Below are 15,846 nucleotides of genomic sequence, written 5' to 3'. Positions count from 1 at the left end.
TTTACACACGCAGTCTCAATCACTGTCTCCAACTCCCCTTTGACTGTTTCTATAAAACACTTGCAGTTTCAGGGAAAAGAGTAAAACAGGAACTTGCAAGCACTTGTATGGAGCCGTTTCTCCAGAGGAACTCTTGTAACAGTATTAAAACACACCTGAAGGCATGGAGAACCAGCTACACTTACCTAAACCTCCAGCGTTCTCCTTTACATTAACACTATGGCCACAACCCATAACCCATATGGGTTGTGGGTTGTGGGCTTTTCTTAGTGATCAATATCATATTACTATGTGCACAAGTTTAAACAGTCACCATTTTCCAGTTTTGGTGTTCATACAGAATTTCTATGCATGACTTTGATTGTAAAGAAGATGAAAGAAAAAGAAATTAAACTGTTAGCTTTGATGCTAAGCCTTCTCCCTTAGTTGCTCTTGCGCTTGAAAATAGTGACTTCTGTAGATGCATTTGGCAATTTTATGAATTGGTAGTTGAAAACATGAATGAATGTTTTTGAACTTCCTGTGGGGCACAGTTTCTTTATTTTCACGGAAATGTCAGTCCTATAAAAGTATGGCTGAATATGGAGGCTCTAAAGGAGACACAAGCAACTCCAAAAAATATTTTGTCTTGTTGTAAGTTCTGGTCATTATGAACTGGGGTCTACCCCATGCTGCAGGATTAAGAGCAATGTTATTCTGTCATTTAGTTTGTTTTTACAAAACTTAAGGTAAATTGATATGTTAGTGGAGGTAACACAATTTTAAAACAGTTAACCCCCAGTTATTAAACAGTGTTTGCAGCTGCACTGATACTATTTTTTATTTGTCTCAAGGCTAACTCACTTTGAGAATCTTAAGACATTTGAAGAATGCCCTTTGGTGGATTTAACACACATTTTATGAGTCTTACTTAAATATGCAGTGTAAGAACAGATTGTACACCTTCAGTTGCAGATAGTTTCATAAGAAGCTACAAAGCTTCTAAGCAGAAGAGGTTTGAAAAGGATAGGGGGATGCTCTTCTTGGAGCATTGGCTACTGGCAAGTGCCAATGTGGGTTGTTTAATAGAAAATAACGGGCAAATTTTCTGATACACATCGTTGACCTGTGGGAATGACACCTTACAGTTGAAGGCATCAACTTAGACATGGGTCACGATGACTTCCAAGCAGACTGCATCAATGACTTTTTGAAGATAGCAGCACATAAATATTTGTAAATAGCAGATACCAGATTTGTTTGAATGAATGTATTCAAAGCATTTTTGAGCCTGAATATTTTATTGTACGTCAAAAAACAATGAAAAGTAAAATGTTTTACTCAAAAAAACTTGCCAAATTCTCAATTGTTAAAATTCCAAATACATCTATAATTGTTTGGATAAACAATATCCTGTGTTCTGCAAAATTAAGCCATTCAGAACATATGTTGTTTTTTTTGTGGCATTTAAATGTGGCCAATACAGTTTTCAATCAAAACCAACTTTCTTAAAACAGTATTATATTAATTTAGGAAAATAAATATTTTTGTAAGTCAAAATAACATTATTTTACACATTATTGTGTCATTTTGGTAGGGGTTTTGATGAAATTTCTGAGATTAATTTAAGAATTACTAGCAAAAGCCTAAGCTAACATCTATAGTCATAGCCAATTTTATCTATAGAATCTCTATAAAAGCTCAGAAACAGAAAATGTATTCATTTAATTCAAATCATAAAGGCATACAGCATTTGATACTAACAAATTAGTTGTTCTTTCTGTGTTAATGTCAAAGAACAGCTAGCATTAGCCTAAACAAAAAACTCTGTTAACTTCCATAACTACTGCTAATTTTGTCTTTGTTCTATTTTTAAAATTCTTTTTAAATATCTCAATGTTAACTTACTTGAAATCAGAAAGTTGGTTAGCATTGGATACAAAAAGACAGAATTTATACTTTTGCGTCTTATCCAGGAAGCTTCTAGAATCAGCCTGAACTAAAAACGTTACTGGCTGGCTTTTGTAGTTATTGTTAATTTTGCCCTTATAATGTTTTAAAGTTTCTTTGTATTTGGAAATTTTTACATGCCTTTAGAGTTATTAATAATTTAAGGATATATTACCCAGGAGAATGATTTAGCATGTTTTACAATTTTTGCTGTTTTCAAAGAATACTTTGTACACAGTTTTAAATAACAGAAAATGGCTTCTGACTATCGTAACAGTACTTTATCAAAGCTACCGCTAATGGCAGCTGAGTTGTGAGGTGAGGAGGCTGTGAGGGAAAATGGTTTCCACTCTCATGCTAATTAGTCTTTGGTTTCAATGTGATGGCAACGTGGTGTGAACAGAAAAAAACATCAAAACAAATGGAAAGTTTATGCATTTTCTGTGTCCTGAACATTGATTATGGAACATTGCACTTTATTGTTTTGCAAATTAGAATTTCAGTATATTGATCTCGAGTGTCTGTCTCAACATTAAGTCCACATTCATTCAGCAAAAAATAATGTTTAGATTGCGTATTGATCTGTGACAGCAAGAAAAACACAACAGTGTTCACATTTAAGTAAAAAAGTAGAGGAAAAAAGGCCACTCATAAAAAATAAAAAAAATGTCTCTCAGTACCATCACTGCTATATAAATGTTTGCCACGAGTTACCTGAATCTGCAAATGTTTTGGTTTGGTATATACATTATTATGTTCACAAGGATAAACTGTTAAAGTCATACAGAACTGGTTATTTCCTGTTGTGAAACTAGAGAAGGAAACGGTCCTTTAAATTCAATAAAACTCCAATCAGTGACATTTGTTTTCAGAAATAGTTACGGCCAGCTGTTTACATACATTCATCACATTAATTATTATAATTATTTTTAATTATTATTTAAAATTTAAAAACAATTTTCTAAACATAATTTAACTGGAAGTTAGTATGGATTTTCTCACTCCACACAGTCAAACATGTGCTTGCATTCACCTAAATTGTTAAACATGTAATGCTGAAGGTGTCACTACTTTCTCATTGGTGATCGTGATCGATGGTAGGTGGTAGTTCTTTATTTCCTAGTATAAAAAGGATTTGGTGTCACACATTCGATTGACCAATACTCAGAACATTGGAAAAGTACAAGGAACTTACTGAATATCTACAAGAGGAAATGCATATTTACACAAACTGGGGTATTTCAGATTTTAGGATCATCCATTTCAAACAAGTATTATTTGACTGTGTCAAATTAAGGCTTATCATTCACTTCCAATTAGAAGTTAGACTTTTAACAGTTAAATGTCATCACAATTAGGAGTTTAAATGAACAATAATCCCATATATAACCTGTGATTTTGGAGTAAATAAAGCAGGTTAATTTAAGATAACCTGAACCCTCGGGATTAGGAATTTGTGGTATATTTTGCACCTATGACGAGTGGCTAAACATGAAGCCAGTGTCATACCACAATGTTGGTGAGAGCTACAAAAAGCCTGTGATCAAGGTACAACTTGCCATGGAACATTTAATCAAAGGTTAGTGAGGAAGATTCTGCATAATTTTGACTGTGAGGATTCGAGAAAATCTACAATAAATTTAAATTAGGCAAAGACTTAACTATGTAGAATTTTTGGGAGAACCAAACTGAATCATTCAAACTGAAGTAGTTGCTTAATCCTACTATCAGAGAGTGGATAACCAAATATTACTGTGGATCAAAGAAAATTTACAAAAGATTAAAATTTCTATGCCCAATTGTTGTTTTTAAAAATAAATGGAGTTGTATGTACAATCTGGAAAAAGGTTAGAAGTAATTTAAAATGTATGCCATTCATTATCATGATGACTGTATGTAAAGACCTGACTGCACATCCTCTGCACCTCTAAATGTAAGAGTCACTTGTACAGAGCCAGCTCAAGCATAAAACCCCATAAAGTAAGCAGATATCCCATCAGTGCTGTTAACTACTCCTCTGTATTCACACACACAAATCACTGACACTTCAGAAAATATATTCACACTCACAAGCACCTGTCTTGTAAATCTGCAAGATCTAAAAATGTGCATGAAAATTAATGAAAAAAAAAAACAAAAAACGGTGCAAATTCTAGTCAGGGACAAAAGGGCACAGCCTTAATGAATATACAAACACAAAAGAAATGTTCCCATCACCCATGAAAACGAAAAACACTAAGTCTCCCCAGCTGATCATCATAAACTAACCCATAAAAAAGAAGCTGAATGTTCAGAGCTCTGATTGATCTCAATGACTGTTCAGCTCACGTCATGTTGCACAGCAGAGCAGGCTGTGGAAAAGTCAATTACATCTGCTGTGGTATAGAAAAGCAATACCAGCAGAGAAATGTGCCAACCCTATCATACTGATAATTGCAAAAAAAAGGAATAAAAAGGAATACTAGTATAAACCAGATGGATATACAAAGGCTTATAACACCACTGACAATCAAGTGGAAGTCTCTGTTCACTTACTCTGTATTGGTTCTGAAAATATATATTGTATAGGTCACCCTGCTTCCTGCTTGGACAAAAACAACCAGTCAGTCCAGTCCCTCCCTGGCAGCATGACAGCAGCCAGAAATCCTTATCAATGCCAGCTGAATTGACGATGTCTCAGTGCTGTCCCATTCCCCCGTGTCCCCGGCAAGTCTGTTCCTCACCGACAGGAGCTGTTCAGTGGGTTTCCTCTAGCTCTAAAGGGCCAAATTCAGAGTTTTACCAAAGCTCCTAAACCGATAGGTCGATCCTGGAGGTTCTGGGTGAGAGGTTCCTGGTGAAGCAGAAAGGGTTGAGAGGGAGGCACCAGGTGGGGATGAGAATGTCTCACCTCCTACCTCAGCACTGCTCTGACTCGATGAAGCCCTCCTTCTCATGGCCCACTGGCTCCACCTCAGCGTACGCGGGATGACCCGAACCCCGACGAAATTTCATGGCCGGCCACCTGCTTGGGCGTCTCTGCGGTTGGGTGGAGAGGACACACGTCAAGATGAAAGATAAAACTACAATGTTGAAGGTTGCTGTCAAAAAGCATTTACTCTCATACACATTTCCTTCTGTATTTGTCACATGTAAGTGTTTCAGATTATTTAAAATATTTTAATGAGACAAAATAACTTGAGAAAATACAAAAAGAAATTTCTGATAATGATTTCATTTATAAAGGAAAATAAACTGTATTCAAAACCACCTTTATACAGTCACATTGAAGACTTTCAATGCATCAACAGTCTGCCACAGTATCAGAATCAAATTCAAACCGTGACTTTTACTAAGGTTAAGGTCTCAAACTGATGGCCAAACATTACCACTGCCTCAGAAATAAAGAAGCCATGTTCCCTGACAGTTAATTTGACTGCTATTTAATTTGTTTATTATGATACCACCCTGGACAAAGTCAATAACCTCTGCTGCATGTAAATCATAGGATGTAGTTAAAATTAAATTATTATAAGCACCACTTATATCAGCAAAAGTTCACAACATTCCAACAATGTAATGTCCCAGCAAAGTGACATTTTATTTTATTTTAATATTGTACGTGTTCCTTTCCACATGAGCATTGTTTTAGGTAATGCCTGTAGTATTGCTGAATTTTCTTTGTAAGAGCAAAGAAAATTTGTAAGAGCACTTTAGTTATGCATTATTGGTATTTGTGCATATTGATGAGTCAGTAGAATAAAACAGATCTTCTTGCCACAGACAAATATCCCTAGTGTTACACCAGCAGGTCTGATGCTTGAGAAAAAACCAGACCTCAGCTGTGATTAGTTTGTCTGAAAAATTTCTTATTTCTCAGACAGAAACGACTAAGAAATAATGAGCAGACGGTAAAAACTCAACCCAGAGTTTTTATCCTGATGTTTCTGCTATACTACTCACCTCGATGAGGAAGAGGCTGGCAGCAGAGGTTGGGTGATGGTACATGTAGACCGTGATTAGAACGCCGGCAATCATGATGAGCATCACCAGCAGGATGCCCAAGATCAGACCGGTGTGCAGAGGATGCGTGCCTGGCACCCTGTTGACGGCGCTGTCAGCAGGCATTACTGAAAAGAAAACCCACTTGTCTTAATCTCAAAAGGCTACATTTTTAAAAATTATTTTATTTAAAGATGTTTTCAAATTTTATTGCAGTTCTTTTAGTAACCACTAGGGGGCAATCACCATTTATCAACTGAAATGGTTTCAATATTCCCTGAAGTTCATATATTTACCATATTGAAAACAGAGATGGCACTTTAGATGAGTTTATTCAGGCATTTCATGTGTGAAAGAGCAATTTAAACCTTATCCTACATTTTTATTGCTTTATATTTGCTGTCCTTCTGCAGGCTTTGAAAAGTCTGCTTTAAACTTAAAAGATCCTTTTCTCTTCCTGCAAGCTTTTGGTGAAGTGACAGGTGTGTGGATCACTTAAGATTCATACTTGCCACTAGACTCAGCAGAGGTTGTGATAGTGCTTTTGAAAGATGTGAAGAGCTTCCTGTAAACCTCTACCAATCTCTTTTTATCGTTTTGGGCTCAGTTTCAGGAGAACAAAACAGCATCTCCTGCAATTTCTTTCCAATTTTTCAGCTAAAATAAAACATTCAGGGACAAGAATAAGCTCAGTTCTCATTTACTTGCAGTGAAACAGAGAAAGGAAGCTATAATGTATGTATTCAGCAGATGTACACCAGGTTCAGGTCACATCCATTTTATTTCCTCTGTGTGCCCCCTGACAACCTCTCCCCAGGCTTCTCTCTGTCTTTAATTAGCAGCTGTAGGCAGAGCTTGTCAGCCCACCAAGCTCTCCCCTGGCTCTCTACCTCATTCACTTCCAGCGCACAGAATAACAGGATGGTAATCAAACCTGTCCAACATGTGAGAAAGCTCGCTATAACTGTGTAGGTCAGAGAATCCATTAAGTACAAACAATCATTGAGAAATATTAATAACGTACATGTATTTATAAAAACAGTTTAGCTGGAGAAAAGACACCTGATTACATCCAGTTTTGAAGCTACAGAGAGTTTTTTTTGTTGTTTTTTTTAAAGATTAATTTTAGGTAGTTTCAGTTTCAGTAGGAAGCCAAAATGACAGGTTTCTGGTCTGTCAGGGTGGTGGAGGCTGTGTGACTGGGATTCAGAGATGATCAGAAATGAGTTGGTTGTTAAAATATAGCAAGAGACCGGTTGATGTGGTGGTTTCACACACTATTTGTCATTAAAGAGCATCAGTAACAGAAAATCCCAGCAGTGCTTAACTATTGTTGTGGAGTGTGGCATTCTGTTGCAGGTGGAGACCAGTCCTCTATTATCTTGGTCTTGATTAAGGTGTCTAAGGAAGCAGAGCTCTAACAGAGCAGTAAAATGCATCAGACAGATGACCTGGACAGAAACCCAGACAAATCAGTTGTACAGAGGGCTAAACCTGCTCCCACATCTCACCTCACAAGAGATTTAAAGAAACCAACAATGAAAGCTGAACTATCTACAATCTAGTTTTGCTCAGTTACTGGGAAAAAGGTGATTTAGCCTAGCTGTGTTGTTGCTGCACCTAAAATCACCTCAAGATTACTTCCTATGCTTAAGCTGCATCTTCTTCACAGACCCCTATCACCTTGACTAATATTACAACCTCATACAGGGTGATAATAGGTTAAACGCATAGAAAATAAATGCAAAAACATCCTCACAGTGCCTGTGCTCTGCTGATTTGTAGGCATATGGCATTTTAGCACCCAGAAGCGTGATAGAAAGTCATGGACTTGCAATTTCTCTCAAATAGGAAATGAGAATGTGTTTTCAAACAGCACCAATTCTCAGAGTCATTACAATATTCTGTATTTGAAGACTCACCTTGGTTGTCTCTGAGATGCAGTGCAATCTTGGTATCATCTGTGAGGAGACAAAGAACCACAGGAGTCAGACAAAGTAATCAGAATTTCTCTTTGTAGTTTGTTTTTGATGCTTTAACTCTATTAGGACCTCCTTTGAAGGCCCCAAATGAGATGAAGCTTCTTTCATTAGTGAACCATCTTCATTTACTACGCTTATTAAAAATGAATGCCTTGAATATAATGACTAAGCATCAATAATTCAACACATAATATCAGTCTGGGGTTAAATATACGTGTGAAATATGGAAATGTAGCATGACCCACTTCTACTTCAAGGGTAACAGACTGTTACACACCATACCGTCCACATTATGCTAATCTGGCACATTTTCCACCAGGTCTATTTGCCTCAATGACTTCATTCAGAGAGAGCTACTGCTTCTAGTTTCAAACAGACAATGAAACCATATCCTCATGTCTGAAATTAGTTGTTCAATGAGTTCTGTAAGAGGCAACAATTATTATTTAGTGGAAGATAATCTCACACCATAGAGTGGTGGTATGTGCTGATGGGAAAGAGGATACTGGTCAATCTGGGAAGAAATCCTATTCAAAGTTTAGTGCTTTAGATCTTTTTAGTACCGCGGACCCCCAGCCTTTTTAGTTTGGAGTCCCCAACCTTTTTAGTACCGCGGACTGATCGAGACTTCGCATAATTGCTGCGGACTGGGGGGGTGCGTGCAAGACTTCGGGACCGGGGGGAGGAGGTGGGTTGCGCTTTGACACCGATGCTGTTGCTGCTGTTTCTAACTCATGCTGCTGCTTGTGGGCTCAATGTTGGCGCACAAGACGTAATCGACAGAATCCAGTTAAAGGATTTTCAAAATAAAAGATCATCCAGACTCAACACATAAAACAAAGTATTTAATTATTTCTTGCGCGGCCCGGTACCAATTGGTCCACGGACTGGTACCGGTCCGCGGCCCGGGGGTTGGGGACCACTGCTTTAGATGCTTCTCTATAACCACCCAGCAGCTTTGAAATAACAGACAAGCACACATTCATTTTCATTATAGCCTCCTAAGGGGTGATAATGTGCTGACTTTTATATAGTCTATTCCAAAGAGGAAAAGAAGAAGAGTATCAGGGCAGTTTTTGTATCCTTGTTTCCCACAAGATAAATTATCCACAAAGTTAGATATCCCACCACTGTATTTTCTTTATCCGCTATATTTGGTGCCACCTTATATCCGGCACTTTTATTGTATGGGTATAAATTAAGATATAGAGCCTGTAAAGGATTTGAGACTATGGAATAAATTGTCCAACTTCCAGCAGGACAATGACCCTAAACATACAACCTGCGCTACATTACAATAGTTGGATAAAAGTATATTCATGTGTTAGCATGGCCTAGCCAAAGTCCAGACCTAAATTAAATGAAAATCTGTGGCAAGACTCGGAAATTGCTGTTCACAGGAGCTCTCTGTTAACTGAAAAAATATTATTTTGATTTGCAAATTGGTAGTGACCAATCAGCTTTGCACATCAAATGAAATGTACTACAGTATAGGGAACTTGCTACAAATAAAAAGCCATGTTTTTTTGTTTAGTAATTTTTTTTCCACTTTACAGTTATGCACTACTTTTGTTGGTCTAACACAAAAACCAAGAAAAACATACCCATGGTGTTTTTCTGGGTCTAGACTGGGAAACAGACATCTGGATCCCCATTATTACTATCAGTCTTCTTCTGTTGGAAACCTTCAGAATAAGATGTCCTAATTAAAGAAACAAATAAAATAGTTTGTTTTCTCTTTTAACACAAACTCTTTACATCAAGGCAAACACATGAAGTGCTGCAATCAACAGTCTTCCTCCCTCTCGTATTTCTCTTCTTCTTTCTGCCTCTTTTTCTCTTTTCAAACTCTCCCACCCAGCCAGAGGTTGCCTGCATTGGAAAGATCCACAACCTGCTCACTAACCTGACCTCTGACCTGCTGCAGCTGAAGAGACAAGTGATTGTTGAGGGAACATTGTCTGGTGTATGTGTCAGATAGTCAACCAAAACACATACACATACCAGAGTGTAACCCCTAGCGACCCCAGACGCACGGTTAGTTCTCTCGCCACACCCTGTTTTGGTCTGAAACTGTTGGACTCCTCATTGTGTTTATCCCCACAGTTGGATTGTTTTCACACAGCAGCCCAGCCATCAGGGCCTATCCTTAAAAATCTCAGACACAGAGGAGGATCAATGGGCCTGTAATGAAGAAAAGGTCAACCTCTTTCTCAGCAAGCGATGGAAGTAAACACCTTTAAAAATAATCCACAGCAAAGATTAAATGCGGGAAACCTTGAAAACATCTGGAACTGAACAATAAAGGAAAACTGACATTAATAGGACAAAATTAAAGCAGGATTTGTCAGCATGACATTGTTCATGCTCTTTTAGTTGTGTTTAACTGAACTAACTGAGCTGCTTTTAACTAAATTAACTGCTTTTCTGCAGGTCACTTGAAAATCAACTCGCAGAATCACAGGTCTGGTGAAAACAATATCTTATTCACACTGGTGATATGTTGGAAGTAGAAGCTGATATTGCTGACATAGAAACTGAGAAAGCATTGAATTAATTCATTATCAGTTGTAACTTTAAACATTGATAAGCGATTGTGTCAAACCTTGAATATGAAGCTGTATTTTATTAATTGGAATGTAACACATATATATTCCATATTCGACATGTTAAACTGAACAGGTTAAATAACCCAACACAGAACAAAGCTATCTGCTATTGGTCTTTTTTGTTATCCATTTTGTTAGACTTTGATCACTGGAGTCATGTAAACGTACGGCTGGATCGCAACATAAATGTTTCACTGAAAACCGGCTTTGTGTAAAAGGGGCCCAAAGCATCTTTCATCCCAGTAGAATAACCATACACAAAAAAGTTATGTTTTTTACAGCCCTTCATCAAAATGGAAAAGAAAGAACATGTCATTCAATTAAGGCATAAATTAATCAGAAAATGACTGCAATAAAACAGCCATTTTTAAATAGCTACAATAAAATAGGTCAGACCAATGACTACATTTTTAATACACGAGGTGTGACAAACATGGGTGAGTCAGGATCCAGGTTTATCTGGTGTTGGTTATCCTGCAATAGTCAGCCCCGCCCACTCCTCACTACTCCCCAGGGCTGCCTACTGACCAGCTCTCCGTCTAACAGGTCCGGAAAATCTCTGAGTCCTGGGTATTACCCTAAGAGTACTCTATAAGAGATAATCTATTTAAACTGGTAGCGAAAGTGACTCGTCTAGCTCTAACTACCTCCAATCCAGAAGTTATGACCCTTTACAGTTAAGAAACAATCAGCTGAGTAGCCCTCGCAGCTGCATAATTCCAATAACCACTTCTGTTAACGGTAGCCCACTTTCTAAATCATAACTTGCACTTGGAACCGGCTAGATTATGTTTAGTGACTTAGAGGTAAGTCCCAGGGTCATTATTTACTCTCACCAAAGGAAATTATGAAGCCTCCTGTTTACTGGAATCATGTACATTAGTTTTACCTTAATTAAAAGAACTGGACAACGATTAAATGACTCTATTAATTCCAATGTCCACCAACCTCATTAGAATTTTATAGTATAAATTTATTAAGCAAGCTTGAGCAGGGATATGCGACATACAAATCAATAATCAATCTTATATAACTCAAAAACAGTGTAATCAGATTTACATGTACAATCATTCTACCCTGTCTTCTTCTAACTTAGGTCGCACTTTCTGAAATGGAATTTCAATGAGCAGATTCAACTCATACCCAGACGATGGTGGATCTTTTGGCAGCAGGAATTTCTAGCATCCTTGGTCGAGGTCTATGCTTTGTGTGGAAAAATCCTCCTTAGAAAGGAAACAAAGCAGAACGGGTCTGAATCCCTTTTGCAAGACCCAGTTCTTCCTCCTTGTGGGACCTTTGTCCTTCCTCCAAGTCCTGCTGCAGAGTTTAAAAGTGCTGAGTTGAGACGAGACCGTCTGTCAAATAAAGAACTAGAGATGGGGCAACGGGACCCAGTCCTTTCTTCGCGGTGTGAAGTCTGAGCTTCCCCGTAGTTCTGAATTGCGGTCCGTGTTTCAATCTGCTCCTGCATGCTATTGCAGGTGTTGTCTCTTCTTCTCCGCCGCCGGACTGGGAACGGTTGGTTCCTCTTTTCAGCCCCTTTTTATGCCTCTCCTCACCATGTGTGTGTATGGGAAGGTTTGGCCTACGTGACTTTCTGCACGGCTGCTGCGTCTCATGAAAAAGTCCCCCCCATTTCTCAACCTGCTTGCTGACCACAGTGGAATTTCCCGTCTTTCTCCTTTCTTCCTGTGCTCCTTGGCCATCTGTTCAGAACTGCTTGCGACATTTCCTGTTTTCAGGGCTGTACTGCACATTCGTCTTCTCTATATTCTATAACTCACTTTATCTATTAAAACTCAGTAAACACATTCAACTTGTTGTTAAATTGATTTCAGATGATTATAACTTCATATTCATTGACAATAAATCACATCTTTTCCTTGTTGTTAATCATTAACATAATCATTACATATTTAAATCATTACAGATCATTAATCAGAGATGCTTTGCAAAAAGTTATTGAGTGATTACTTATATTCATGTTAGACTTATATTCATGTTAGACTTATATTCATGTTATTCAGACTGTTATTCGGTTTGCTATTGTTCTCCGATTCAGGGCTTTGAAGTTGATAACTGGCCTCCAACCCCCTCCAGCCGATTCAGGTTTCTTCACCGCCTGGATGGGGCTGTTGGTGATCGGGTTGAGTTCCTCTCTGATGATCTCTAGGGCCCCTAGTTCCTTCACGATCTTGTCCATCTCCTCGACTGCCCCTGGGTTCAACGGGTACTGCCGAACAGGTGGATGCACCCCACCTTCGATGTGATGAACAAACTTCGGGCCCAAATCTCCACGATCGTTCTTGAACCGTGCCACCTGCGCCGTAACGATGATCTCACGTAGCTTCTCTTTCCCAGCCGGGGAGAAGTCACTCTCTTCAAGTTTCTGTTCTGTCACCGTTGGTATGTCAACTGGTTTGTACCAGTCTTGCTTTTCCGATCCTGTTTGGGTCGGGCCGACTTTCACCAATCTTGCTTTCAAGCTTGTCAGCCTTCGCTCCAGTCGCCGATGTGTGCCTTTCTTTTTACTGAGTTCGTCTAAGTCTTTTACTGTGAGGAGATTGTAGGGACCTTTCACCCACACTACTCCTTTCCAGGTCCCATACGGCATTTCTTCTACTTTTCCATTAGCAAACTGAACCTTCAGGTGTCCTGCTGTTTTTAGGTCTTTGCGGGTCATAGACACCTCCGCTCCTGTGTCCACCAGGTAGGGTACTCCCTCCACTTTAGCGTAGATTTCGTCCCCCTCCCAGTAGGCATTTTCTAGAATGACCCGCGACCTGGACGCCATTACTTTGGTGACCCTCCGGCCCCGGCTTTACGGGACTCACGGAGGGCCGTCCTCTCTTCTGGGCTCAATTTCCTATACTCCTCATCTGTCAGGAACTGACCTTTTCCTGGCTGGTTTGACGAAGCCGGAGGGTTGGTCGGTTTCCCTTGTGGTCCTGGTGGTTTCTGCTGGAACGGCCGGTTCCGGAAGTTGGTTGGCGGTGCTCCTTGTTGAAACGGTCTGCTCTGGAAGTTGGATGGCGGTGCTCCTTGCTGGAACGGTCTACCTTGAAAGTTAGATGGTGGTCTGATGTTAACCCTTCCGGGTGGCTTTGCCGGTTGGCTAGCCTCCTTCTTCCTTTTGTCCTCGTAGTACTGCTGTTCCAGGTCGAATCCTTGCACTGCTACATCCATCTGAGCGACTGTTGTGCTTCTTACTGGCAACTTCACGAACACGATCTCTCCTCTGCGTCCTTTTGTCACCTCACGCAGCACCTTCACATATCTCGCAGGGGAAACGGTCTGCTTAAGTGTGTGCCACAGCGGTTCCAACCTGCTTCCCTTGTCCAGCCGTCCTCTGGCTCTCTTCACCTGGGACTCTTCATCATCCATGTCCTCCAATACCAGCCTTTCATAGTTGCTTTGTGCTGAATCTGTTCCAACCATCGGGTCCGAGGTCACGCTGGTCAGCCACAACTTTTTGGCTCCCTCGTGGTTGGTGGTAGACAGCACGGTTGGCCAAACATCTTTCAGATACTCCTCATTGTTCTCGTCTGCGTTTTTACTCCTAATCACCAGCCTTAGATTCTTCAACTCGGCGTAAGCATCTTGTCCTGTATTAGCGGCAGGTGGCTGAGCTGACACCTCTGGTTGTCTCGCCGGGATCTGCGGTCCTGGCTCCGAAGACGTCGCCTGAGGTTCCTCTTCATCAGCCGACACTTCGTCCAGCTGCTGTCGAGTTTCCCTGGAGTACTTGTAGGCGGCTTTCTTCAGTCGTCGCAGCATCACATCGTACATAATTCCAATGTATGCGTTCCTGAAGTTGGTAGTCAGGGAATAGTGTGCTGTCAGGGTGGAGCAGGATGGTGTCATCAGGATGTTAGCCCATTCTCCGATTGTTGCTTCCACCTCGAGCTGCACCCGGTCTCCCAACCTGCTGGCCCATCCTGCTGGGATCTGGTACTCGGTTTGGCCGGCCTCTGGTACATACGTACGCCGTCCGTCCTTAGCCTGCACTGGACCCCAGGTCACGTCTCTCGCCAGTCTTTCAGAAGATTTCTCGATGTCAAAGGTCTCCATTTCTTTCTTCTTACCCCGGTGCTGTCCTGTTCGGAGTGTCTTGTGCTCTGTCGGTGGTTGCTTCGGGTCGGAGAAGACGCTGTCGTGATCACTTTCCTCTTCCTCCTCGCTGGGCTGTTCGATCCCCGGTTGCTCTCCTCCGTCTTCCGAGTCACTGATGTCCTCATACTGCTGTTGTCGAAGAGGTTCTCTCCTGGGGGAGTTCAGCGGTCGAATCTTAGCTGGTTTCATCGGTCCTTCTTCTTTCGGGACCGTCGGCTGTTCATTTTTGACTCTTCCCGCATTGGGTTTTTTCAGTTCACTGCGGCTCTCTTCAAACGAGAACTCCTTAACGTACCTTGCTGCGGAGAACCCTGGTTCAACAGGTGCCTCCTTTATCTTTATTCTGGGTGGCTGCACGGCCTTGGCTTTACCTTTCTGGGTGGTGTTTGAAACCTCACTCTGGGGAATTTTTAAGGGATATTTCTTGATTTCTTGTGATGGATGGCTAATGCGGCATTGCTCCTCCATCTCAGCTGCCATTTTCACCCCTTGCTCAGTGCGGAGTCGATGCAGACGGGGGTCAACCACCACCACCACTTCTTTGAACACAAAGAAATGGCTGTTGTTCTTAGCTATATTCACCACCCCGTTCTCTGCAATCGATCTGGCGGTGTCCCTTGGCAGATCCGGTGATCTCAGTCCCTGCACACTCACTACCACTCTTCTCATGCATTCGTTGCTGGCTGCCGTCAGGCCCCGCTCGAGTCCGTGCCACATCTTCTTCCGGTACTCATCTAAACTCTCTCCTTTTCGGTAGATGTCAATCGGGACCAGGATTACAGCACTATAAGGGAGACTATAGCCGTTCATCAAGACTACTTCCCCCCTTGTTTTTGGGCTACAGCTAGCTTCCAGCAATCTTAAATCTGTTTTGTAACATTGCCCTGCTTGGTCCGCAAGGCTGTGTCTGAATTTTCGATTGTGGATCTTGTATTGGTCATTGGCGAACACAATCAGTCCGTCACCTTCAAGATCCCATATTCTTCCAATAACCTGATAAATCCGGAGTCCGGTCTGCAGTCCAAAGTTGCTGGCCCCCGGTGGTATTTCGGCTAATTCTCGGGCCATCCTCCAGGTGTCCGATTTCTGAGTCTTCTTCTTGGGGCGGTCGGGCTCCCGCAGCTCCTCGTCCGATTCCTCTTCGTCTTCGTCGGAGCTGTTATCCGCCGGAGTCCTCGTAGGTGGCAGTGGAGGCCTCCTCTCCGTGCTGTGGACTCGGGGATGAAACCCGA

General features: G+C 41.0%; 1 protein-coding gene across 2 annotated transcripts in view; it reads right to left on the bottom strand.

Annotated features, from left to right (window-relative positions):
• Positions 1–541: 541 nt before the first annotated feature.
• plxdc2b (plexin domain containing 2b) overlaps positions 542–15,846 on the bottom strand; it is a 95,450-nt gene continuing 80,145 nt past the window's right edge. The window contains exons 13-16 of one of the 2 annotated variants that reach the window (XM_032551153.1): positions 7,833–7,871; positions 5,872–6,038; positions 4,827–4,947; positions 542–4,762 (exon numbers count right to left, since the gene is read on the bottom strand). In XM_032551153.1, coding sequence (XP_032407044.1) covers positions 4,828–4,947; positions 5,872–6,038; positions 7,833–7,871 — 326 coding nt within the window. In that variant the 3' untranslated portion in view covers positions 542–4,762; position 4,827. Of the gene's footprint in view, positions 4,948–5,871; positions 6,039–7,832; positions 7,872–15,846 lie in introns of both variants that reach the window. The other variant, XM_032551154.1, reaches the window with a different exon arrangement.

This window comes from Xiphophorus hellerii, chromosome 21 (genome assembly GCF_003331165.1).
Source record: "Xiphophorus hellerii strain 12219 chromosome 21, Xiphophorus_hellerii-4.1, whole genome shotgun sequence".
Lineage (NCBI taxonomy): Eukaryota > Metazoa > Chordata > Actinopteri > Cyprinodontiformes > Poeciliidae > Xiphophorus > Xiphophorus hellerii.
Note: the sequence above shows the minus strand (reverse complement) of the source record. Positions and strands in the feature narration are given on the sequence as shown.